Consider the following 26739-nt stretch of genomic DNA (forward strand, 5'->3'; position numbering starts at 1 on the left):
ACAGAAAACTAAAAGGGGCCAAATTAACTCTGTTCCCTCAATCCAGCTGTCCTTCACAACCCTTCACATAAACAGCAGAATATGAAGCTCTTTCCATATTAAGTTTATTCAGTAGGTGCACATCAATACAAAAAAATAGCTTTGAATTCTGGGGGAAGAGAAGACAAACAATGGAACAGTACTTATACATTTTGTTCTAAAACCAGAATATTTTGTACATTCATCCTCGGATATTTACACTACAGAGAGACGGTTTGTGCCTCAGTACGTAATGTCCTAGTGTCCCCTGTACCATTGCTAAATACAAAGTCACATTGGAGACCTGACAACAAACACTGGTAACCGATAATACTGGTCTGTTCTGGCCTTGGGGTGAACACCCTCAGATGTCACTGGAATTATATCCCTGCATGTGATGTGTGATGGCCATTTGGCGGATAAGCTGCGTTTGTGCGTCCAGCCTTTCAGCGAGTGAGTGCAGCGCTCTGTCCCGGCTTTCTGTGAAGAGAGGGGGGAGGGGGGGCGTCCTGGTCAGTTATGTTAGAATAGCCGTAGACATGTATGAGTGAGCACTGCCATTCTGCATAGTCGGACAAGGTACAATAAAACAGGGCCCCCTCGTTGACAGATCAGGACCATTCCTTCCATTTACAATGCAGCAACTTCCTCTGGAACAGTTGGACGATCTATGTATTGTTTGTAGGGACACAATGCTCAGTACCTGGTGGTACGTATTGGAGCAGGTGAGTGGCAGACGGCCGGACCTGTACGCTGCGGATCGCTGGGTTATGCACAGCGCAGGGATGAGTAGCGGTAGCGTTGATAGCAAAGCGCCATTACACAATATCTTGCTAAGTGTGTGCTAACAGCGAGCAAAATGGGAAGTCACTCCCAGTACGAGTAGCACAGGGAGAGCTAAAAATGTCAGGCATGTGGCAATTAAAATAAATCCTATATTTAATATAATTGAGATAACACTTAAATATACACAAAATTATAAAAATGGGTTAAAAATTAATTGCAGGTATGCACTTTATATAGACTCCTAACTGAGAATAGTGAATGAGTAGGCGAATAGTCTCCCTTTTAGATCCACCAGTACTGGGGAGGTCCATGTTGTTTCTTGGGACTGGAGAGAGTACAGTAAATGGCTGTTTACACTTAGCTGTGTTATACCGGGTCTTTGAGGGGGTGGCGGGCATACAAGATGTATTTTTGCCACGGTGAAGTGGATGGCACTTGGGCCATAGGGTGGGTGGCAGTCCACCAGTCAAGGTGGCAGTTGGTATAACTCCTCTGGATAATGGTCCAGGATCAGTTCTTTCAAAATGGATGAGGGTGAACAATCCGCGTGTCTGTAGTGCACCTGTAGAGAACACCTATATGTTTTGCCGCTAAATGCTGCCTTTTCCAGGGTAAAGCTGCATTTAGCAGCGAAACGCGTAGGTTTCTTTGCAGGTGCACTACAGCCACGCGGATTGTTCACCCTCATCCATTTTGAAAGAACTGGACTATTATCAAGAGGAGTTATACCAACTGCCACCTTGACTGGTGGACTGCCACCCACCTAAAGGCCCAAGTTTCATCCACTTCACTTCACAAAGACCCGGTATAACACTGCTAAGTCAAAACAGCCCCTTCAGACGCCATTTACTGTACTCCCTCCAGCCCCAAGAAACAATAAGGACCTCCTCAGTACTGGTGGATCTGGTCAGGACACTGCCAAGAATACGTCTTCAGTTTCAGCTACGTAATGTGTTTTATAACTCATCTGCAGTGTAATGCCAGAGTTACCCTGAACAGTGTATTCATGTGATAAAGCTACAGCTTGTACCTCATGGCAGCAGCTGAGCTTACAGGTATATACAGACCATTCTTACTAGCTAATGCTGTATCGCGCTGCATTAAGCACTGTCCTGTTACAGCGCAGTGGCTCATTCCACCATTTTGTCTGGTTGTTAGAAGATGGCCGCCCTCAGTTACTTACCGTTTAGATACAAGATGTACAGAATTAGGCAGATGTTGATTACAATGACCAGTATGCTGAAGACCGCAATGATGTTCAGACAGATGAGGCTGCATGGGTTGTATGTGGGGCTGGCGGTATTCTCAGTGCTGGGTGGTGCAGCCTTGTCTGTGGGAAGAACGTAGTCCATGGGGGAAGCTGAAATGAAATCCAGGGAGCTGATTAGGGACCAAATTCTGCCTACCTACTAGCTAATGTATGGAAACAGTCAGAGACCCTCTACATTACCCGGTGTGCCAGCCCATCTGTACTCCTGCAACAGTGTAGTCTCATCCTATCCAGATACCCCCTCATCCCCCATTGTCATCATCAGTTACAGCTATATCACCCCCCCCCCCACCTCCCGTGAGATACCTATGGTCAGAATGCTGACACTGGCATCCCGAAGGACGTCCAGTAAGTATACTTACCTCCCCGATAGCCTAACCCTAAAGGCCCCCATACACTTTGCGATATGGGAACGATTTTACCCGATTCGGATGAATCGGGCAGTGAAATCGGCCCAAATCGCACTTGTAGACATCCGATCCGATGCGCGGTCCTGTGCGGATCGGGGTCGGGCTGCACATAATGTAGGGTACACACCACGACGACCCGCTCACGATGCACATTGTGAGCGGGTCGTCAGTGTTTCTTCAGACCCGCTCACGATGATGCGGGGGGGCACGACCCGCTCACGATGTGCACCGTGAGCGGGTCCGATCCAATGGCGACCCGCACCCGGCAGTATGGTCGTTATAATAACGACCGACCCGCGGGACCGCGCATCGGATCGGTATCGGTCCACACCAGGACAGAAAAGGGCCCAATCACCACACAATCTACATCCAATTGGTCGGAATTGGATCTAGATTGAGGGGATCGGGCCCTAGTCATCCTGGTGTGTACCCAGCATTAGATTTGCCAAATCTTATGTGCAGCCCAGCCAGGGAGCCATGCAGGGGGACAGCAGCGGGCGGGGGATGCCGGCTATAGAGAGCCAAGCAGGGGGAGGCTACATATGGCTGGAGGAAGCTGTGTTGCGGTGGGGTGACAGCGGGAGGCGAGCAGGGAGAACTTGACATGATGCTGGTTGCCGGGCAGCGGCGGGAGCAGGGAGAAACAGATAGCTTAAAAAAAACAAAAAACGCCCATAGAGATGACTAGCAAGCCATTGATTGGCTGAGACCTCTCTCAGCCAATCAGCGATTGGCCGAGAGAGCTCTCAGCCAATCAATGGCTTGCTAGTCATCTCTATGGGCATTTTTTTTCCCCAAGTTATCTGTTCCTCCCGGCTGCCGCCGCTGCCCGGCAGCCAGCGTCATGTCATCAAGTTCTCCCTGCTCGCCTCCCACTGTCACCCCACCGCAACACATCTTTCTTCTGCCCGGGTCCCTATGTAGCCTCTCCCTGCTCGGCTCTCAATTAGCCGGCATCCCGCTGCCGTCCCTTGCACGGCTCCCTGACTTCTACGTGCTGCAGCTGCAGTCCCTAAAAATCACATTTATTTCACTACCATCTCATCCTCCTGCAGCTCCCCGGGGACTGCATATGATAAATCCATGCGATTTATCATATGCAAACCATGGCACATCAAGAGCCTAATCGTGCTTCCCCCTCCCGGGGAGCTGCAGGGGAAATCAGGTCCGACTTGTCCCTAGGACAGGTCGGACTAATGTATGGGGGCCTTAACTCCTTGCTAGTATCTATCCTCCGCCACCCCCCCCCACCCCCCACACACACACACAGCCTAACACTTTGTCCCCTTTGGTGCATAAACCTAAGCACCTTACCCCCCAGCCTTGGCGTAACACTACCTCACCCTGGTGAATCACTGCTCAGCATCCTAGCAGTCGGGATTTCTGCGCCAGTCCCCCAGCAGTAGTTGGGATCGGTATAGTGAATGAGTCACCCTCCTGCTCCCTATATACCCCCCCCCCCCATCAGTTTGTTCTATGTTATTGGTCAGTGTTAAGGTGCAAACAGACTATGTGGCCCATTTATCATTAATCGCATTTACAATGCGATCTGGGCGGAATATTACCACATCACCTAAATGTATTACCTGCCAGGAGCCGGCGGAGGCAGGGGTGTCTGCGCACACGCAGTTAGCACTGACAACCCCCCCGCACTTCCCCGGTGGCAGTGCGATCCGTAGCCCATTGCCCAGCTTCGCTTCCCCCTTAGAAACTGATGGAGGAGGTGTCTGGAGGCGCTGCAGGGGCGTCCCCCTTTGGTACATTTGGGGGGATACTTAATATTTGCGGCTAACCCCCAAAAATGGGTGTGTTCGGTGATTTAGCCGCAAACATTGTTTGATAAATGCGTCCCTAAGCCCACTGCATGGCCATCACTAAGGATCCGTTTACGACCGTCCAGAGAGCGCCTCATTTGTCATTAACATGCATACACGTTGGGCGATATAATGAACTAAAATTGCTCAGAAGGGCGAAATTATTAATATCGCTCATTATAACACCATGGGGGAGATTCCCTAAGAATCTCCACCCCCCTTCGCAATTATAATTATCGCATATGTTCTAACATATGTGATAATTATAGCAAGGGACAGCTCTTGCGTTAAGAGCTGTCCTTTGCGGTGAGAGTCGCCGGGTCCCAGCAGGTCCCGGCGGCTCCCCCCTTCCTCCCACACCCGGCGCTGCTGCTGCGCCGGGCTCTCCTCCTCCCTGCACCCGGAAGAGGATCAGTGCAGGGAGGAGGTCACAGGTCCGGGCAGCACAGCTCTGTGCTGCCCAGACACGGGGGAGGGGGCGATGCGGGGGTCCGTGCGGGGCGGCGGTGGAATGCGGTAGAAGCCCATTGGCTTCTATGGGGCATTGGTGCTTAGAGCATCCCAAAATGCGGTAAAAACCCCGATAACGGGGTTTTTACTGCATTTCTAGCTTAGCGAATCTCCCCCCTAGTGTGTTCAGGGCTTCAGGAAACAGCGTTCACCAGTGCGGAGTACAATGTACAGGTTGAGTATCCCTTATCCAAATAATTCCAAAACCATAGTCTCCAGAATGTAATTCTCTATTGCTAAACAACCTACTGGGGACATCACATGCAGTGGTGTAGCTAGGCGATATGGTGCCCGGAGCAAGGGTATGTGTGTGCCCGCCCCCCCCCCCCCACCTAATTTTTAGCAGGCCTCCCCACTTTCCTATAATCAATTATTGCATTACATACATACACACAAACACAAATAGCATGTACAGTATGCATACACACACACACACACACATAGCATACCTACACACACGAGATAGATACACACACAGCATGCAGTACATACATACATACATACATACATACATACGAGCATAAAGTCATACACACAGGATACATATATACACATACACACAACATACATAAATACAGCATACATACACATGCAGGATACCTACAAACATAAAAATAGCATGCATACACACAAAACCCACACACAGCATATCATATACACACATACAGCATGCATAAACACACACAGCATATAAACCTACAAACATACATATACTGCAGCACACACTGCCAGTGGCCCCCCACACCCACGGAGCACTAACCAACACCTTTGAGGAGGAGAAGAGGAGGACATCAGTCACAGTGGCCGGGAGAGGAGCTGATGCTGCTGCTGCCTGCACAGTGCACATGCTTCCTGTCTGTGTGATCCGGTCAGCTGAGCTCTGCTGTGTGCGGTTTGAGCTCTCTGTGAGGAGCCTCAGCAGCTGAGCTGCTCTGAGCAGACAGAGTGGCCCCAGAAAGTGCAGAGACGGAGACAAGGCTGCCTTCGTCTCTGCAGCAATTAAAAAAAAAAAAAAAACATTGAAACATTGTTTCCGGCTGTGGCTCCAGCTGATATTGTGAGCCGGGGTCACAGCAGAGAAGACAGAGCAGGTGCCGTTAGCAGTGCACGGCGCCATTTCAATCTCTGGCGCCTGGAGCTTGAGCTCCAGTGGCTCCATGCTAGCTACGCCACTGATCACATGTAACTGTCACCATTGGTGACATCACCTGTAACTGGCACTACTGGGGGCATCACCTGTAACTGGCACTACTGGGGGCATCACATGTAACTGGCACTACTGGGGACATCACCTGTAACTGGCACTAAATATGTGCAAGAAAATGATTGCTTGGCATACAAATTCAGTACCTGAGATTGTACACAAACTTTGTTTCATGTTTTAAAACCTTGGGGGTTATTCTAGTTCACTCTTTCTGACAAAATCCTTCTTAGATGGACAAAACCATGTTCATTGCAGGGGGAAGATGTAAAATGTGCAGAGAGAATTAGATTTGGGTGAGTTATTTTGTTTCTGTGCAGGGTAAATACTGGCTGCTTTAATTTTACACTGCAATATAGATCTCACTTTGAAGTAAAACCCCACCCAAATCTAATTATCTCTGCAAATTTTACATCTGCCCCCTGCAGTGCACATAGTTTTGTCCATCTAAGAAGGATTTTGTCAGAAAGAGTGAACTAGAATAACCCCCCTTGTTTCATGCACCAATAAAATATATTTGTGTGTTTTTAATTTGTTTAATGCGTTCATACAACATATATGCTAGATACATCATTCAAATATATATTCTGAATTACAGAATAATCCGTTATCCAAATTGTTTCTGGTCCCCAGCATTTTGGATAAGGGATACTCAACCTGTACTAAGGTCTAGTCGTGGTGCACAAAGTAAAGGTCTCTCACACTCCACCCACAGGACCCGGAGCAGTTCATGTTTTACCTGTAGATCTGTAAAATGAGGCATTTGGTAACATACCTGTGCCACTGCTGGGTGACCTGGGAAATGTGTCAGTGAGTAATGACTACACCTGTGCCCGTTAGGAAATGTGTCAGTGAGTAATGACTACACCTGTGCCCCTGCTAGGAAATGTGTCAGTGAGTAATGAGTACACCTGTGCCACTGCTGGGTGACCTGGGAAATGTGTCAGTAAGTAATGACTACACCTGTGCCCCTGCTAGGAAATGTGTCAGTGAGTAATGAGTACACCTGTACCCCTGATAGGAAATGTGTCAGTGAGTAATGAGTACACCTGTACCCCTGATAGGAAATGTGTCAGTGAGTAATGAGTACACCTGTACCCCTGCTAGGAAATGTGTCAGTGAGTAATGACTAGACCTGCGCCCCTGCTAGGAAATGTGTCAGTGAGTAATGAGTACACCTGTACCCCTGCTAGGAAATGTGTCAGTGAGTAATGAGTACACCTGTACCCCTGCTAGGAAATGTGTCAGTGAGTAATGACTAGACCTGCGCCCCTGCTAGGAAATGTGTCAGTGAGTAATGAGTACACCTGTACCCCTGCTAGGAAATGTGTCAGTGAGTAATGAGTACACCTGTACCCCTGCTAGGAAATGTGTCAGTGAGTAATGAGTACACCTGTACCCCTGCTAGGAAATGTGTCAGTGAGTAATGAGTACACCTGTACCCCTGCTAGGAAATGTGTCAGTGAGTAATGAGTACACCTGTGCCACTGCTGGGTGACCTGGGAAATGTGTCAGTAAGTAATGACTACACCTGTGCCCCTGCTAGGAAATGTGTCAGTGAGTAATGAGTACACCTGTACCCCTGATAGGAAATGTGTCAGTGAGTAATGAGTACACCTGTACCCCTGCTAGGAAATGTGTCAGTGAGTAATGACTAGACCTGCGCCCCTGCTAGGAAATGTGTCAGTGAGTAATGAGTACACCTGTACCCCTGCTAGGAAATGTGTCAGTGAGTAATGAGTACACCTGTACCCCTGCTAGGAAATGTGTCAGTGAGTAATGACTAGACCTGCGCCCCTGCTAGGAAATGTGTCAGTGAGTAATGAGTACACCTGTACCCCTGCTAGGAAATGTGTCAGTGAGTAATGAGTACACCTGTACCCCTGCTAGGAAATGTGTCAGTGAGTAATGAGTACACCTGTACCCCTGCTAGGACATGTGTCGGTGAGTAATGACTACACCTGTGCCCCTGCTAGGAAATGTGTCAGTGAGTAATGACTACACCTGTGCACCTGCTAGGAAATGTGTCGGTGAGTAATGAGTACACCTGTGCCAGTGCTGGGTGACCTGGGAAATGTGTCAGTAAGTAATGACTACACCTGTGCCCCTGTTAGGAAATGTGTCAGTGAGTAATGACTACACCTGTGCCCCTGCTAGGAAATGTGTCAGTGAGTAATGAGTACACCTGTACCCCTGCTAGGAAATGTGTCAGTGAGTAATGAGTACACCTGTACCCCTGTTAGGAAATGTGTCAGTGAGTAATGACTACACCTGTGCCCCTGCTAGGAAATGTCAGTGAGTAATGACTACACCTGTACCCCTGCTAGGAAATGTGTCAGTGAGTAATGAGTACACCTGTACCCCTGCTAGGACATGTGTCAGTGAGTAATGACTACACCTGTGCCCCTGCTAGGAAATGTCGGTGAGTAATGACTACACCTGTGCCCCTGCTGGGAAATGTGTCAGTGAGTAATGAGTACACCTGTGCCCCTGCTAGGAAATGTGTCAGTGAGTAATGACTACACCTGGGCAGGATTCCAGCATTATTATTCTGACCACCGGTGATCCGTACATATCCCAGCCACTAAGGGCAGATTGGCCCCAATACGGCATCAGGCGATAGCATCCCGCTGCACAGCCCAGTAGTAACATGGATATAAGGAGTTGCACTCACCTCGAGCTACAGGGGGAGAGCCTGCCTCCAGGGGAACATTGTGCAGGTCACTGATGGAGTCCACGGCCAGCAGGCAGACATCGGCCAGAGCATCAAACTGGGGAGCAGAAGGCCCCTCGGCACACACCTGAACATTATCCATAAGGCTGCTGGCTAACAACAGAGCAGGTGATGGTGACATAGCGAGAGGCAGAGAAGGAATGGGAAGCCATTACAATATACCCTGCAGACAATGGAGTGAGGGTGGGGCAGGGGGAGAGCTGGAATGTTTGGGAATGTATATATAGCACAGTGGGAGATGACAGCAGCTCACCTCCCCCGCCTGGTTCACAGCCACTCCATGCCCCAGGGCAGGAGACAATATGGTATAAGCCTTTATTGTCCCACTAGTGAGAATGTGTCTGCTACCACCTCATCCATAGTGCCCCCTAGCGCCAAATTACCGTCAACACAGACTGGTACAATGATCATGTCCGGCCAGCTGTGTGCAATTCCCCCCTTCCCACCCCCCACCCCCGCGACCCTCCTCCCGCATTTCACGGACCCCCGTGAGAATGGGGGATCCTGTACCGCCACAAGCAGGTGCCGCCCCTAGGTGGGAAATTTGTCACTGGCTGCCGCGCTGCAGGTTCCCCCACTGCCAGAAGTGTCCCCACGGTCCTCTGCACCAGCGTCACAACTTTTATCAATGTCTTGCCCACATATCACTATTATACAGCCTCCTGCTCTCATGCACCCTCTCTCCCTCCCAGTGGGAGGAGACGCTCACCCACAGCCGGGAGCTGCATACTGTCCCCCACCCTCCTCCAGTTCTAGGGATGCCCATCGACCATCAATGATTTTAAATCATCGATGGTTTATGGCCAATGTTGAATACTTTTGCCATCGATGTGGGAGGACCAGATGGTTTCCCTATATCGATGGCAAAGGAGAACCGATCAAGTTTCAAATTTTTTTAAGGTGCCGGGACACGGAGTATAGCTCCGCCCCCCACACACCCGACAGTCCCGCCACTGAGTTCTGATTGACCCACGGCCTTTTCAGTCAGATATAATGGATGACCATCGATAGCTACAACAATCGATGGTTATCCAAGTAATATTTTACTACTATCGATGGCAGGGTGCAAAATCGCCATCGATGCAGACCATCAATGGCGTCTGCACCAATGGCCATCCCTACTCTACAACAGCCAAAAACCTTTACTACCCCTCATGCCCACACAACCCTTTCACTGCCCTGCCTCCTGTTCTCCTGACAAGTGACTTCCGCCAGTGGGGACCTGCTCACCCTGTGTTGCCCACATACCCCTATCATGCTTTACCGCCCAGCCTCCTGCTCTCATGCACCCTACGGTCTCCCAGTGAGAGAACACACTGACTCCTGCGCTGGCATGCTGGATGCTCACCCACTGGCAGAAGCTCCACAGTGTCCTCCACCCTCCTCTTTAGTCCCCCGTATGCCCAAACATCCCTATCACTACCCAGCTTCCTGCTCTCCTGAACCGTAACTTCCACCACTGGGGAGTCACTGACACTGTGTTACCCACATACCCCTATCATGCCTCATAGCCCAGCCTCCTGCTCTCATGCACCCTAACTCCCACCCAGTAGGAGGAGACACTGACTCAGGGCCACTGTCCTGTGCTGCCACGCTGGACCCTCACCCACTGGCAGAAGCTGCACAGTGTCCTCCACCCTCCTCTTTAGTCCCATGTATGCCCAAACATCCCTATCACTACCCAGCTTCCTGCTCTCCTGAACCGTAACTTCCACCACTGGGGAGTCACTGACACTGTGTTACCCACATACCCCTATCATGCCTCATAGCCCAGCCTCCTGCTCTCATGCACCCTAACTCCCACCCAGTAGGAGGAGACACTGACTCAGGGCCACTGTCCTGTGCTGCCACGCTGGACCCTCACCCACTGGCAGAAGCTGCACAGTGTCCTGCACCCTCCTCTTTAGTCCCCCTTATGCCTACACACCCCTATCACTACCCAGCCTCCTGTTTTCCGGTGTCGTGACCTCCGCCAGTGGGGAGCTGCTGACTCAGAAACACCCTACTATACTATTGCACGCACACACACACACACACAAATGTCACTGTACCCTCCACACTATCAATGTAATTAAACAAAACAATACACACCCCCTTCCAAATCATATGCTCTCTATTTAACACATTTCACCTATAACTCAAGTTGCAATACAGGCCATCTTCCATACAATTCTAACCATATTTCACACAATACAAACATTCACAAATTAAGGGGGCGCAGCCCCTTACGACGGTGTGAAGAGCGCCCGTAGGGTGTGATGAATCACCTAGTATAGAATACATTGTATGCTATAGTTATTACAGTGATTGGATTCCGGCATTATCTGTTTGTAGGTAATTAGCACAAGAATGGAAGTGGCCGCACCTACAGATCTGTGTCTTCCTCCCTGGAGGTCAGTAGGAGGGGGAACACATTCCAGTCCCCTGTATACCCAGGACAGTCACATAGTGCAGGCAGCATATGCTGTGCAGGAATACAACTCATGTCCATTCAGGTCTGCTGGGCCTGGAAACAAAACCTTGATTTACCCATTGGCCAGTTAGTAGCGGACAGAACCCCTAGGTTAGGTTAGATGTGGCGTCTGCAGACTTCCCAAGAGAGAATGAATAGAAAACCTTATTTATTTTAAACAAATTCCTTTTTAAGAGATTGGCAGATTTTTCAAGCTATGCCAGGCCATGTATTAAGGATATCCATGGTTGAGCCCAGATGGTTAAATCAAACTGACAAGGTACAATGTAAGAATGTCTGCTATTTGTGTGTAAGTACTTTATATGACATTGTATATTTAGCATGTACTCATAGTGGCAAGGCATGCTGGTTCTTGCAGTTCCACATTTGCATCATTAAGGTAGAGGACCTATAGGGTATGTGACCACGTGTAATTCCGTTCTCGGACAATCACAAAATGAGACAGATAACTTTGTTTTAACTCTTTATTATCTGATGTCTGACTTGTGGCCAAATTACTACTGAATCGTATAAAATCCAAAGATAAATAAATGATCTGACAATCGTTTATGTAGCTCTGATATAAAGGATTTAAGGGGGGGAGGGCACAATGTTAGACCACTCCCCCAGGCACTGCTGTGAAGTAGGAGGAGTCCCGTTCCAGAAGGAATATTACATATTTGTAGAGATGTGCGGCTGGGTGGGCATTAATGCAGAAAGTAATATAATAATGTTTTAATTGTATTTTAACAATTAGCGGTCATTTTGAATGATAAGACCTCACCAGAGGTAGGAAAATAGTTGATAGAATTTAAAGTTTTGTTGATTTTTGTTTTTTATATATTTATAAAAATAAATGACGACTACGATATGGTATAAAAAGAACTGACCTATTACAGTTAGTGAGCAATCCCAACTCCGCTCTTCAGTATTGGAAATGCTTCATTTAGTCCAAAATAAATTAAAAACTTGCAGATACCGACTACGTTCTCCCAGTAGTTACCCACAGCGATGTAGTATTTCCTATTACTGTAGCACACATACAGGGGAACTGGGGGTAGGTCCTGGATGAAAGGGTTCCCGCGCACAAGGGGTAGATTTACTAAGCAGCGATTCTCTGCAGCTTTAGCCGATGGATTTTCTAAAACGGCAAAACCATAACTTTGTATTTCTCTCACCCTTTGCACTCCAGCGGCCGAAGCCGTCAATTAGTAACCAAGGGTCTCTATGGAAGACGTAATTCTGGTTTAGCCAGCAGTAGGGCAACTACATTATGTGGGTGATTCAGGTTCACTCGCAAAGCACATTTGGTTTGCTAATGGACAAAATTATGCTGTACTGCAGGTGGGGCAGATGTAACGTGCAGAGAGATTTAGATTTGGCTGGGGTTTGTACTTCAAACTGAATATCTATATTGCACTGTAAAAAAAAAAAAAGCAGACAGTAGTTACCCTGCACAGAAACAATATAACACCCACATCGAACTCTCTCTGCACCTGTTACATCTGCCCCACCTACAGCGCAGCATGGTTTTGGCTATTAGCAAACTAAATGTGCTTTGGGAATTAATCTGGATCACCTCCAGCATTCCTATGTTTGAGTACCTCCATGTTGATTAAAATGAGAGTACTCCCATGATGGAAATATGAAGGAATGACAGGTAGGTTGTAAACATGTGGAAGAGAATGTAAACCCCTTACTATATATAGCTGCAATGTATATGTATACATATGTCACACTCTGTGTATAGCAGCACAACTATAAAACTGGATTACAGGGTAACTTCTGCCTCAGGACGGGTGTTGCTCTAGCGTACAGGATCATTCACCCTTAAGAGGTTTCCTGTACAGATCTCAACTATACCAGGTAGTATCACTGACGTTGGAAATACGCCACATGTGGTACTTCTGGTTTCGCCACTAACAGTCTTGCAGTCTCCTAGGTAACAGCTGCGTTCTATACATTGCTCTATTGCTATGTAGGGGGCACAGCAGTGGGAAAGGAAATACCCCAAGTCTGAAGTATGCCGTATCAGCACGGCTTGTCTACAGCCATTTCGGTGGTTGGGACACCAACATACTATAGGAAGGGAACAAGCATCGTTCCCATGACGCAGCCCAATCGCTGCTGTATTCTGCTAACAAATTAGTGGTGATAAAATCAGCTGTTTTATACAAGTAAGGTTATTCTGGTGAGATGTATCAGTACAAGCTGCCATGTGGCTGGACCATGGTGCCTGCAATTAGCGGACGTAGTGTTAAGGGTTAAAGACATGGCACCATTACTCCTTTCCAGCAATATTCACACCTATAAAAAAAGAGCAAAGCTTCACTTAAAATCCTCTATCATATTCAAGCGCACTAACCCATGGGCACCGCTATGGTCAGAGGAGGAGGTGTAAACGTTACTGACGGACAGAGCTTAGGACTTGTGTTACAACATCCAGAGGGCTCAATTTCCCAGTGTTGTCTATGTAAAGTAACGTTGGAGAGTGACGTAGCCAAAAAGTCATTTCCAAGCTGTCAAACGCTCATCTTTTCACCAATAAATTATATGATACATGTCACAGCACCACAAAAAGATCTGACCGTCTTGCAGTCTCCTAGCTAACATTGTATTAAAAATCCGCACATCTCCTTTAAGATTTCTCGGATACGGTCACAGGCTTCAACTGTACGTGTACTGAAAGATCCCAAGAAGCGGCGCGCAGGTGTATTACAACGGTAGGCCCATCTCATGACACCGAGCAGAGGTGAATCCAGGTGAAGGGGGCGGAGTCTGTAAAGCACCTTGGTAAGGACAGACTAAAGCCTCTCATATGATGCTCATCTGCCGCAATCTCCTCCTTTCAGCAAGTCCTATGATCCAATTAAAAAATAAATCCTAGAAATTCCCTTCTTTAGTCAGTCTGTGCTTCGCAGCAGCGTTTCACATCTCCTCCAGTGAGGGACACAGGCTGACACTTGGCTCCGTAGGTGAAGGGAGATTAGATATATAAAGAAGTCTATAGGGGACATTCCTAAACCCCAATTCATTGGCCGGCACGAGGCGATTATAGGACATCAGCGCGTTTATCCCGCATTCTACTCCTCGCTTTAGTTCTGGCTTTGAAGGCAGCGGAGTTAAACATGTGCTGAGGGGAAGACAGATGGCAATCAGTTGTGTCATGTACATACAGAGTTCTGTTCATTATCTTACATACAGAGAACGTGCACTTATATTCCCTCTGCAGCTAGTGTAATGTATGGATTGGAAACCAGGTGGGTTATTCACAAAGCTTGTGGTTATGCAGCCCAATATGTAAAAGGCAATGGTTTTACCAGCAAGACACCGCGAGTAAAAGCGCTGCCTGGTAAAAATCCAGAGTCAGTCCCTAGAGGCCACTAAACCGCTCTAACACCATGTAAGGTCCACGTTCTACCATGATGGCCACTCAGAAGGGGGGATGAGGTGGAGATTATGGACCGGTCAGACAGGAACCAATAACATGTTTGGGTCATTCCTAGTGCTCACCTTCTCTACGCGGGAGATCTTACTAGCTTTGATCGCAGCGGCATCCAGCACAAGTGGTGGGCCCAAGGAGAAGATGTCTCGTATAACCTCGTTATGCTGGGAAAAGAAGAAGTATATGGGAACGGATATAATAAACCAGTGTTCTGTTTGTCTGTGATGGATGTACCTGGTCAAATCGCACACGTTACCTGTAAGTGATACCGCACTCCAGAGCCCAGCGTTTCTTTAAACGAGTTGTACGTTCTCCTGCGCGCCCAGCTATCCACATACATGAACTCCAAGCCAAACTTTATGGTCTCCTCTTGGCACTCTCCACTCTGCAGATGGGTGTAAGAGAGGACACTATTGAGGTAGGAGACGGCACAACCAAGTCATGTCTAATATCCAGTCTGTAGCGGCAGCAACTCAACTTTGCATTTGTTCTAAAGATTATTTTCTGTGGCTGGAAGGTTTTTACCAAGTCTGCTTGGCAAGTTTAGCAGCTCACCTGCAGCCATTTTCCTCTATCCTGTCCCATTAACTGTGTCTACTAACAAAATGGCAGAGCAGGAAGAGGGGAATACAGTCCCAGAGGTCCCTCATACCATAGAGCTATGTCAGAGATGACTGAGGGGAATACACTCCCAAAGGTCCCTCATACCATAGAGCCATGTCATAGCAGGCACAAAGGAATATACTCCCAGAGGTCCATCATACCATAGAGCTATGTCAGAGCTGACTGAGGGGAATACACTCCCAAAGGTCCCTCATACCATAGAGCCATGTCATAGCAGGCGCAGAGGAATATACTCCCAGAGGTCCCTCATACCATAGAGCTATGTCAGAGCTGACTGAGGGGAATACACTCCCAAAGGTCCCTCATACCATAGAGCCATGTCATAGCAGGCACAGAGTAATATACTCCCAGAGCTCCCTAATACCATTGTGCCATGTCAGATATAACTATTACTGCACAATGCAGACGCCTTTACAGGGTTAATAGTTACCTCAATGTAATGGAGAACGTCTCGGAAGATGGATCGCTGCTTCCGCCGGTCGGTCTTTGCCCTGTATTTGTTGCTGTCTGTGGCTAATGCTTTCAGAGTCACACAGAGACGGTCAGCATCTTCATAGAAGTAGTCTTCCTGCAGGAATACAGATATATATGTGCTATGATTGGTGTGTCTGGGGCAGAGGTTTGGTCTACATGGCAAGAACGATAACCAGTCAGATGTCCGCCTTACATCCAAATCACGGCCCAGCTCATACAGGAGGGCGAGACTCTCTCCGGCTGCAATTCGGAGACCAACACTCTCGCTGGACAGGACCCCAGAAAGACTGGGCAGGTGGCTAGAAGACATAAGTAACAGAAATGCCAGTCTGCTATACAGCAGAGTACAGTGGTAATAAACCCCGAGACCACCCCAGGTGCCCTGCCGCAGTCACCTGTCCAATGCCTTCTGGGTCCAGCTGGCTGGACAAATGGTCATCAGCAATGCCCAGGACTGAATGGCGCAGCAGGCCAGGCCTTGGTGTGATGGTGGGGTGCCGTTACTTTCAGAGTACAATGAAGAAAATACACCCTCCAGGCAGCAGACACTTGAAATTAGGTCCTGGAGGAGAGAGGACTTCACCCGTTATTATACACAAACCAAGCACAACTCTGCATCAATCGTCATGTAATATCACATGGTGCATGGCCTTTATGCAATCTGACCACCCCACATGCCCAAAAACATACATGTGTACCTTTGCAGAACATACAGCGTAAAGCCGTACAGAATTGTACAATTTGAGCAGGTTAGTTTTCCTGATTGTCCAATCTGATTTCTACATAATGTAGGTGTATGATTGGGAGGAACGGATGTAAATGACCATATACAAGTTGTACAGTGTGGCTTCCTATAATCTCATGGAGAGGCAGTACTGCCAGACGCCATTATATCCCCGTATCTGTCGGGTATTGAGGATACACATAAATAAATGCGGCAATTACCTCTACATCAGCGGCAACGATGTAACAGCACAGGCCCAGAGCGGTGGCACACTGCGGGGAGAACATGTAAGAGAAGAGCACACAGACCAAGTCATATAAAGTACAGTATATATGTCAGATACGATCATTAGAATATGTATGCATGTGTAAAATGTGCACATTTCTTATCCGCCTTCACATTTTATGTTTCTATAGGATCAAATAGGGCAAAGCTTAGGTAAATAATAAAAAAAAGGTTTTGGGCAGACTAATACGGCCTACACACACATGCCGATATTAAGGCATTTTCTAAGAGATTTTGCTTAGTTTGGCAAAATCGCTTAGAAAATGCCCTCACATCGGTGTGTGTGTGGTGGCTATATCGACAGCAATGCGTGTCCCCGCGCGTCTTTGTTGCTGGCCGAGATTGATGAACAGTGTCCATCAATATTAGCAGGGTTCTCCCACCAGCTCGTGTGTAGGGCCCATTAGTCGGCCAAGGAGTTCTCATCTGACGTCACATCAATGTGACGTCATCTCCAAGAGCTCATTCCATGACCGTCATGATCCACCAAATTCCCCAACCTTCCATCACCGATGCCTGAGGGGCTCCAGGGTTTTAGAATGAGGACTGTACAAATAGAGGACCCTAGGGTCTGGCCGCCGTATCAAGGACCCTAAGGTCTGGCCACCGTATTGAGGACTTTACACCTCTCGTATGGAGGAGACTAGGGTCTGGCTGCTGTGTAGAGGACTGTACACCTCTTGTATGGAGGACGCTAGGGTCTGGCTGCTGTGTAGAGGACTGTACACCTCTCGTATGGAGGAGGCTAGGGTCTGGCTGCTGTGTAGAGGACTGTACACCTCTCGTATGGAGGACTCTAGGGTCTGGCTGCTGTGTAGAGGACTGTACACCTCCCGTATGAAGGACACTAGGGTCTGGCTGCTGTATAGAGGACTGTACACCTCCCATATGGAGGACACTAGGGTCTGGCTGCTGTGTAGAGGACTGTACACCTCCCGTATGGAGGACACTAGGGTCTGGCTGCTGTGTAGAGGACTGTACACCTCCCGTATGGAGGACACTAGGGTCTGGCTGCTGTGTAGAGGACTGTACACCTCCCGTATGGAGGACACTAGGGTCTGGCTGCTGTGTAGAGGACTGTACACCTCCCGTATGGAGGACACTAGGGTCTGGCTGCTGTGTAGAGGACTGTACACCTCCCGTATGGAGGACACTAGGGTCTGGCTGCCGTGTAGAGGACTGTACACCTCCCGTATGGAGGACACTAGGGTCTGGCTGCCGTATAGAGGACTGTACACCTCCCGTATGGAAGACACTAGGGTCTGGCTGCCGTATAGAGGACTGTACACCTCCCGTATGGAGGACACTAGGGTCTGGCTGCCGTATAGAGGACTGTAACACCTGTTTGCCTGCCGTATAGAGGATTGAATACCTCCCATATGGAGGGCTCCAGATTAAGGTTTGGAACGCTTCTATACTCACACTTTGTCGGGCTGTCACCCCCGCACTGGTGTCCGTGAGGATGCTGATAAGTATGTGTTTTAGAGAACGGAAGACTTCTTCTCCCTCCGGACCAGAACCAAACTGTATACACAGAAGAGACAGCAATGTGGCAGCAAGAGACTGCTCCTCCTCCTTACCTGCCGAATAAGACAGCCAGAGAAGGAAAGGTTAAAGTGGTGCTTCATGTCTCAGTGATTAGCTGTGCCGCCACCACGAATACTGGCCCCACCCTCATTGTGTGTTAGTGACCAATGCATAATAACGACAACCACATACCTTTTTTCAGGCAGCGTTCTAGAGCATCTGTGAAGGTGAGGCGTCTCTCTGTGAGGAAGTCCCCCAGGACCTGAGAAGACAGAGCGAGGCGCAGGTTGCCTAGAGCGGTCAGCCGGGTCTTGGCGCTAGGAGAAGCATGGATAGTGGTCAGCTTGATGTCCCCACATACCTGTAGGAGGAGCCTTCCTCCCGCTACCTCACCTCTTGTCTGTGAGATTGTCTATATCCTCTTTCAGCTTATCTTCCCGCTGGTCCTGTAGAGCCTGGAGATCCTGAGCATCATTGCCTGGAGGGGAGAAACGCAGAGACTGCTGTATGGTAACAGTGGTAGGCCTATGTCGCTCTGTATTATCAGCCATTACACCAAATTACTCTGAGCCTTTATGTAACAGCCAATAATGCATTCTACATTGTAATGAAATAAAGACCCCATAGCAATGGTCATAATTGTACACACTCACCTGACCCATCCTCAGCCACACTAATCGTCTCACTGGCGCTACTGCAGTGACTGAGAACATCACTGGCGGCTTCATCCTCACTTGCCTCCGAGTCTGCCCGAGGACCAGCACGAGACCCTGAAAAATACAGCGACAATGAGGACAGATGATACAACAGCGATTGCGATCATATCACTAACGCCGCCACTGCCGGCAACGGACCACAGCGCTAACGTCACCACTGCCGGCAACGGACCACAGCGCTAATGCCGCCACTGCCGGCAACGGACCACAGCACTAATGACACCACTGCCGGTAACTCCCACAGCACTAATGATGCAACTGCCGGTAACTCCCACAGCACTAATGACGCCACTGCCGGTAACTCCCACAGCACTAATGACGCCACTGCCGGTAACTCCCACAGCACTAATGACGCCACTGCCGGTAACTCCCACAGCACTAATGACGCCACTGCCGGTAACTACCACAGCACTAATGACGCCACTGCCAGTAACTACCACAGCACTAATGACGCCACTGCCGGTAACTCCCACAGCACTAATGACGCCACTGCCGGTAACTCCCACAGCAGTAACTACTTCTGTTACTTCCATGTCAGAACATGAGGTGATTAGAACAGTCAAAGCCATATATTCTTGTAGGCAATTTTTGGGAAAGAACATGATAATGCCAAATATTTAATCTTCACCAAATTTAGGAGCTGCTTATTATTGTGCTTTATTTATATGGCGCCACAAGGGATAAGCAGTGTCTTACACAGAGGTACTGAACAAAATAAGGGACTTATGCGGGGTACACACCAGGATGTGTTTCTTCCGACCCACTCACGATGATGCGGGGGACACGACCCACTCACGATGTGCACCGTGAGCGGGTCCGATCCGACGGTGACCCGCACCCGGGAGTATGGTCGTTTCCAGATCCTACATGCTGCAGGACCGTGCATCGGATCGGTCCACACAGGACAGGAAAGGGCCCAATCACCACACAATCTACATCCAATCGGTTGGAATTGGATCTAGATTGATGGGATCGGACCCTTGTCGTCCTGGTGTGTACCCAGCATTACAGTACGGAACAGTTCAGGACATGGTGTATAAACATTGCTGCACCAGCTGTCATAGCACCACACAAGCTGCAGCAGAGACCAAGGGTTAGGTGCCAGGGAAGGCAGATGGTACAAGCAAGGGAAGGTGCATGATGGAAGAGGATCTCCTAATAATAATAATAATAATGGGCAGTATGGATGGTGTAATGGTTAGCATTACTGCCTCACAGCGCTGATGTCATGGGTTCTATTCCCACCATGACTCTAACTGTGCGGAGTTTGTATATTCTCCCTGTATTTGTGTGGGTTTCCTCTGGGTACTCCGGTTTCCTCCCACAATCCAAAAATATACTGGTAGGCTAATTGGTTCCCAACAAATTAACCCTAGAATGTCTGTGTGTGCGTGTACATGTAGTAGGTAATATAGATTGTAAGCTCCACTGGGGCAGGAACCGATGTGAATGTTTAACTATACCCTGTACAGCGCTGCGGAATATGTGTGCGCTATATAAGAAACGGTTAATAAATAAATTATAAATAATAAACATTTCTGCAATTCACATAATATAGATACTTAGGGACAACACCCAGACAAGGGACCTTACGCGCATCCACCAGACGCCACCCTGCGAATGCAGGGTCACCATCTTTGAGCTCGCGTGCGAGCGAGCGGACGGACCAGCGATCAATCTTGGGGTAAGTTACGTTATACACAACAGACATGCTCTGTTCAGGGCCTATGGCAGGGACCTTTCTACGCCAGTTGTACAGTAGTTCATGACACAACTACAATACTGTCTAGACGGAAGTATGTCACCTATACAACTCATGTGACAGCATAGGGAACTACAGCGACCGTTTTGTGTGTGTATATATATATATATATATATATATATATATATATATATATATATATATATATAGATAGATCTCTTGCAATATCAAGTTATGGCCCTGTGGAACTGCAAGTCCCAGCACGGATAGGCGATGCACTGGATCTATGGGGGCGATTCAGCAGGGGTCACCTATGCAGCTTTCCGATGTGCAGAAAACTGCGCATGTGCAGGAGCCATCCTGTGCCAGTATTACTATAATGATTTACAGGCAGAGGTTTTAGTGCGGCTGGCGCATCTGAAAAGGAGGGCATGTCACCAGCCCTTTTGGGGTGTAGCTAGGCCAAAGACTATGATGCGAGGTGCCATGACAAGTAGTCTGGGGACACTACAAGTGATGGTGGTGATGTTCCTCAAGGTGCGATCACATCGCAGGCAGATGGTGGTGGTGTTCACCGCCATAAAACAGATAAGTAGGTAAGTCTAGAAGCAATCTCAGACATCCATCGCCCTCTATCAGTGTATATTATCAGCACTGTTCCATTGTGTAGATATTGGCAGCACACAATATCAATGAGGGACATACATGTAGTAGTATATCCATGAGACAGACAGGAAGTAGTATATCCATATGAGGGACAGACAGGAAGTAGTACAGCTGACTGTGTATCTGCTGGTATGGATCACTGGGTCCATCAATCTAAGGCCAACATGCATTGGGTTGACCACGGAAGGTCGACATGGCTTAGGTTGACATACCAAATGTCGACATGGTTGGAATGTTGACAAAAGCATTAGGACTATGGCTAGATCGACAATCAAAAGGTCTACACATTTTTTTGTCCCAGATGTCGACATGGACTCCGTCTAAGTGTACCGCATCCCCCCGCTGCGCTCGGCACACTATTCTATACTCCATGCCCTAGTAGATGGTAGGGCGTGAAATACCGCCTGTCGGCACACATCAGCTAAAAAAAAGAAAGTGAAAAACCCATGTTGACCTTTTGACTGTCGACCTATTTCATGTGTCGAACTAAGCTATGTCGACTCACTATGTGTCGACAGAACGACCGTATACCGTACCTGCCCCTACAGCAGCGCATACAGATGGCGGCTTGAAGACACATGCAGACAGGATACGGATATCCGATGGACAGGGGCACAAACGTAAAGGCCCTTTATATGGTGGATCAAACTCCTCTATAATAGGACTCATCTATTCGCCATACAGTCATCTGTAATGTGTAGTAACAGTAATGATACAAGTTTATGTACCATAAAACAGAAGGATACTGAACTTATCTTACTTATCTGATTAAAAACTAGTGAGAACAGCAAGATAATGTACATTTATATGGAAGTAGTGGGGACAGCAGCCTGTGCTCCGCTAGCCCCTTATTTCCCCCGCAGCATGAGAGAGACAGCGTGAGGTCCTCATACCCTGTGCACCCTCCTGGCGCTGTGTACAGACCCATAGCGGGCCTCTGCTTTAACATTGTATTACTGCACCTTGCAGGACATGTGACAGGCAGGTGGTACACAACATTAATGGCATGCAGCGGTCAGGACATGCAGAGGCCTAAGCAGGGGTGAGACATGCCGGCACATCATGTACCTTTTAGCTGGTTGAGTTTGTCCGAAACTTTCAGCTGCAACAGCTCCTGTCTCAGAGAACCTGCACGGGTGGTGGGGGGGAAGGGGACCAAGCCACGGAGTGAGGAGGAGGAGGGAGAGGTTTAAATAGAGGAGGTCACAGGGTTTACTTGGAAAGAAGAAAGGGTGAGGGAGTTCAGAGATATATACTGTAACTAGAGAATAGAGGCAAATGTCATTGATACAAAGATTTATGGTTAAAGTACGGACTAACTTGTGATGTCACCCATTGCTGTGTATATGACTACACTAACATCTGATACAATCACCACAGTACACCAGCAGTGTATATTACTAGCGAATAACCTCTGTGATACAGCCAATGCAATATATATGTACTATACCCCCCATACTGCGTACATCCTGTATGACCCAATACACAATTTACTGTATAGCCTGTATTATACACCCAATACAATGTATAACCTGCACTGTGCACCCCTAGTGTACAACTTTGGTCAGACCACTTATAATGCATCTATAACTAGTAGCCCACTCAAAGCAAATGCCTCAAAAGATAGCCTGCAACTTGTGATTGCCTCTGTGTTTGTGCATGTGTGAGAGAAAGATGTAGTTTCACTCACTGTCAACAGATGGCAGTGTTTCTGAGACACATGGATACAAGACATATATATACAGATGATATGTATTGTATACACACACTGTGTACATTAATTATATTATGTATAGCCTGTATTTTATACACACACACACACACACAATACAATACAAGGTACAGTAATACTGCTTTCACATTGCAGAAATGGGTAATGACACGGTATTCTTAAATGGGACTTTAAAACGGGTCTGAGCCTTGAGACCTTTCACATTGCAGGTGAAAACAGTTTTAAAAATCATTTAATACCATTCAAACATTCAACCCGTTTAACCCCCAAGGGACACGTTTCAAGCCATTGAAAAATAGAGCCGTTCACACTGCCTAAAAAACGGCTTTAAACAGTGTAGGACTCTGCTTTTTAACCGTGTTGAAATACCGGTTAACTTTAACCGGTAAATCAACTCTGGCACTTTCACATTGAAGCCTTAAACATTTTAAAATGGAAAAAAAACGGCAATATACCGTTTTAAAAGTGCGATGTGAAAGGGGTATTAAGGTAGGCAAAATTTGCCACTCCAACTGCTTTGGAAATAAAGATCCCAGCATGACATGAGACACTATTAGCATGCGCCAACAGCAAACTATGACTATTTATCACCAGTTATTTATATAGCGCACACATATTCCGCAGCAATGTGCAGAGAATATCTGAACATTCACATCAGTCCCTGCCCCAGTGGAGCTTACAGTCTATATTCCTTACCACATGTACACGCAGACATTTAGGGTTCATTTTGTTAGGAGCCAATTAGCCTACCAGTATAGTACAGGTGACAGGGGTGTCCTCCCCATGCAGTACAGATGACAGGGATGCACCCCCATGCAGTCCAGATGACAGGGACGTCCCCCGCCCCATACCGTCCAGATGACAAGGACGTCATCGTCGTCCCACACCGTCCAGATGACAGAGACGTCCCCCCCCACACCGTCCAGATGACAGGGACATCCCCCCCCCACACCGTCCAGATGACAGGGACATCCCCCCCCCACACCGTCCAGATAAATGAGACGTCCCCCCCCCCCCATACCGTCCAGATGACAGAGACGTCCCCCCCCCCCCATACCGTCCAGATGACAGGGACGTCCCCCGCCCCATACCGTCCAGATGACAGGGACGTCCCCCGCCCCATACCGTCCAGATGACAGGGACGTCCCCCGCCCCATACCGTCCAGATGACAAGGACGTCATCGTCGTCCCACACCGTCCAGATGACAGGGACATCCCCCCCCACACCGTCCAGATGACAGGGACATCCCCCCCCCCATACCGTCCAGATAAATGAGACGTGTCCCCCCCCCCATACCGTCCAGATGACAGAGACGTGTCCCCCCCCCCATACCGTCCAGATGACAGAGACGTGTCCCCCCCCATACCGTCCAGATGACAGAGACGTGTCCCCCCCCCCATACCGTCCAGATGACAGAGACGTGTCCCCCCCCCCATACCGTCCAGATGACAGAGACGTGTCCCCCCCCCATACCGTCCAGATGACAGAGACGTGTCCCCCCCCATACCGTCCAGATGACAGAGACGTGTCCCCCCCCCCATACCGTCCAGATGACAGAGACGTGTCCCCCCTCCATACCGTCCAGATGACAGAGACGTGTCCCCCCCCCCATACCGTCCAGATGACAGAGACGTGTGTCCCCCCATACCGTCCAGATGACAGAGACGTGTGTCCCCCCATACCGTCCAGATGACAGAGACGTGTCCCCCCCCATACCGTCCAGATGACAGAGACGTGTCCCCCCCCCATACCGTCCAGATGACAGAGACGTGTCCCCCCCCCCCATACCGTCCAGATGACAGAGACGTCCCCCCCATACCGTCCAGATGACAGAGACGTGTCCCCCCCCCCATACCGTCCAGATGACAGGGACGTGTCCCCCCCCCCCATACCGTCCAGATGACAGAGACGTGTCCCCCCCCCCATACCGTCCAGATGACAGGGACGTGTCCCCCCCCCCATACCGTCCAGATGACAGGGACGTGTCCCCCCCCCCATACCGTCCAGATGACAGGGACGTCCCCCCCCCTATACCGTCCAGATGACAGGGACGTCCCCCCCTATACCGTCCAGATGACAGGGACGTCCCCCCCTATACCGTACAGATGACAGGGACGTCCCCCCCTATACCGTACAGATGACAGGGACGTCCCCCCCTATACCGTACAGATGACAGGGACGTCCCCCCCTATACCGTACAGATGACAGGGACGTCCCCCCCTATACCGTACAGATGACAGGGACGTCCCCCCCTATACCGTACAGATGACAGGGACGTCCCCCCCTATACCGTACAGATGACAGGGACGTCCCCCCCTATACCGTACAGATGACAGGGACGTCCCCCCCTATACCGTACAGATGACAGGGACGTCCCCCCCTATACCGTACAGATGACAGGGACGTCCCCCCCTATACCGTACAGATGACAGGGACGTCCCCCCCTATACCGTACAGATGACAGGGACGTCCCCCCCTATACCGTACAGATGACAGGGACGTCCCCCCTATACCGTACAGATGACAGGGACGTCCCCCCTATACCGTACAGATGACAGGGACGTCCCCCCTATACCGTACAGATGACAGGGACGTCCCCCCTATACCGTACAGATGACAGGGACGTCCCCCCCTATACCGTACAGATGACAGGGACGTCCCCCCCTATAACGTACAGATGACAGGGACGTCCCCCCCCCTATACCGTACAGATGACAGGGACGTCCCCCCCTATACCGTACAGATGACAGGGACGTCCCCCCCTATACCGTACAGATGACAGGGACGTCCCCCCCTATACCGTACAGATGACAGGGACGTCCCCCCCTATACCGTACAGATGACAGGGACGTCCCCCCCTATACCGTACAGATGACAGGGACGTACCCCCCTATACCGTACAGATGACAGGGACGTACCCCCCTATACCGTACAGATGACAGGGACGTCCCCCATACACTACAGATGACAGGGACGTCCCCCATACACTACAGATGACAGAGATCAGCATAGGCACAACATATGCTACATGTCAGGAGTCAGCAGCAAGTGGTACAGGACAGGTACGGTAACAGCTGCCACACCAGCTCCCCCTCCCCCAATAACCAGCTCTAGTCCCATGTGTTCCCCCTCCATGGCATATCTCCCATTATATACCCTGTATCCGGTGTTATTGCTGTGCCAGCTGTACTCCCACCATCGTGTGTCCTCATTTTACCCCAGAGTGCCCACCTCCTGTGCCAGCTGTGTCTCCACCTCCATCCTGTACCCTCAATATCACCCCCCGTGCCAGTTGCCTGCCTAACCTCCCTCCTGTACCCCCTGTGCCAGCCACCTGCCCACCCAGGCATGTCTCACCGCGGCTAGTATTGCCCTTTTTGCCGGCCGCGTTGCTCCGTCGGGCCCGAGGCATGTTGGTTGGTTGGTGGTTCCCAGCAGCTGTCGCGGGCAGCGTGCCGTGTGTATCTAGCTTCTCTGGGCTCGGCTGCCGCACGTATTAATGGGAGTTGTAGTTCCACTTCCACCACGGCTGTAGTCTGCGCTAAGGGGAAACGACAAATCCCGGCAACCACTGCGCTTAATGCGCACACCGGCAGCTTAGGCGCGCGGCATGCCGGGAGGTGTAGTATCTAATGCTGCTGAGGCGGA

General features: G+C 49.3%; 2 protein-coding genes across 5 annotated transcripts; both read right to left on the bottom strand.

Annotated features, from left to right (window-relative positions):
• Positions 1–87: 87 nt before the first annotated feature.
• Positions 88–8931, bottom strand: LSMEM2 (leucine rich single-pass membrane protein 2). Of its 3 annotated transcripts, none has more exons than XR_014454292.1 (3): positions 5569–5757; positions 1988–2164; positions 88–498 (listed from the first exon to the last, which is right to left on the bottom strand). XR_014454292.1 is itself a non-coding variant. In XM_083155828.1 (3 exons), the coding sequence occupies exons 1-3, from the start codon at positions 8862–8864 to the stop codon at positions 383–385; spliced, it is 474 nt and encodes a 157-aa protein (XP_083011954.1). In that variant the 5' UTR covers positions 8865–8931; the 3' UTR covers positions 88–382. The 3 variants fall into 3 exon arrangements, 1 of the variants encoding a protein (XP_083011954.1); XR_014454291.1 differs by having other exon boundaries at positions 5575–5754; XM_083155828.1 differs by lacking the exon at positions 5569–5757 and adding an exon at positions 8684–8931.
• Positions 8932–11666: 2735 nt separating this feature from the next.
• IFRD2 (interferon related developmental regulator 2) lies at positions 11667–26711 on the bottom strand. Of its 2 annotated transcripts, XM_083155831.1 has the most exons (13): positions 26449–26711; positions 22427–22486; positions 18928–19044; positions 18668–18752; positions 18467–18591; positions 18170–18327; positions 16684–16734; positions 16134–16300; positions 15932–16037; positions 15695–15832; positions 14897–15025; positions 14709–14804; positions 11667–14328 (listed from the first exon to the last, which is right to left on the bottom strand). In XM_083155831.1, exons 1-13 carry the CDS (start codon positions 26501–26503, stop codon positions 14248–14250), a joined length of 1368 nt encoding a protein of 455 aa, XP_083011957.1. In that variant the 5' UTR covers positions 26504–26711; the 3' UTR covers positions 11667–14247. The 2 variants fall into 2 exon arrangements, with proteins under 2 accessions (XP_083011957.1, XP_083011958.1); XM_083155832.1 differs by lacking the exon at positions 22427–22486 and having other exon boundaries at positions 26449–26708.
• Between the last annotated feature and the right edge of the window lie 28 nt (positions 26712–26739).

Source organism: Crinia signifera, chromosome 8 (assembly GCF_055691185.1).
Source record: "Crinia signifera chromosome 8, ASM5569118v1, whole genome shotgun sequence".
NCBI classification, from domain to species: Eukaryota; Metazoa; Chordata; class Amphibia; order Anura; family Myobatrachidae; genus Crinia; species Crinia signifera.

Coding starts and splice junctions, on each gene's coding strand:
- IFRD2 (XM_083155831.1), bottom strand. CDS start 26,503: ATGCCTCGGGCCCGACGGAGCAACGCGGCCGGCAAAAAGGGCAATACT. Junction 19,045..22,426: donor CAAACTCAACCAGCTAAAAG/GTACATGATGTG, acceptor TGTATTTTTCAG/GGTCTCGTGCTGGTCCTCGG. Junction 15,026..15,694: donor ACGTTCTCCATTACATTGAG/GTAACTATTAAC, acceptor ACCCATCTGCAG/AGTGGAGAGTGCCAAGAGGA.
- LSMEM2 (XM_083155828.1), bottom strand. CDS start 8,864: ATGTCACCATCACCTGCTCTGTTGTTAGCCAGCAGCCTTATGGATAAT. Junction 2,165..8,683: donor CTCTCCCCCTGTAGCTCGAG/GTGAGTGCAACT, acceptor ATTTCATTTCAG/CTTCCCCCATGGACTACGTT. Junction 499..1,987: donor GTACATCTTGTATCTAAACG/GTAAGTAACTGA, acceptor CTCTCTTCACAG/AAAGCCGGGACAGAGCGCTG.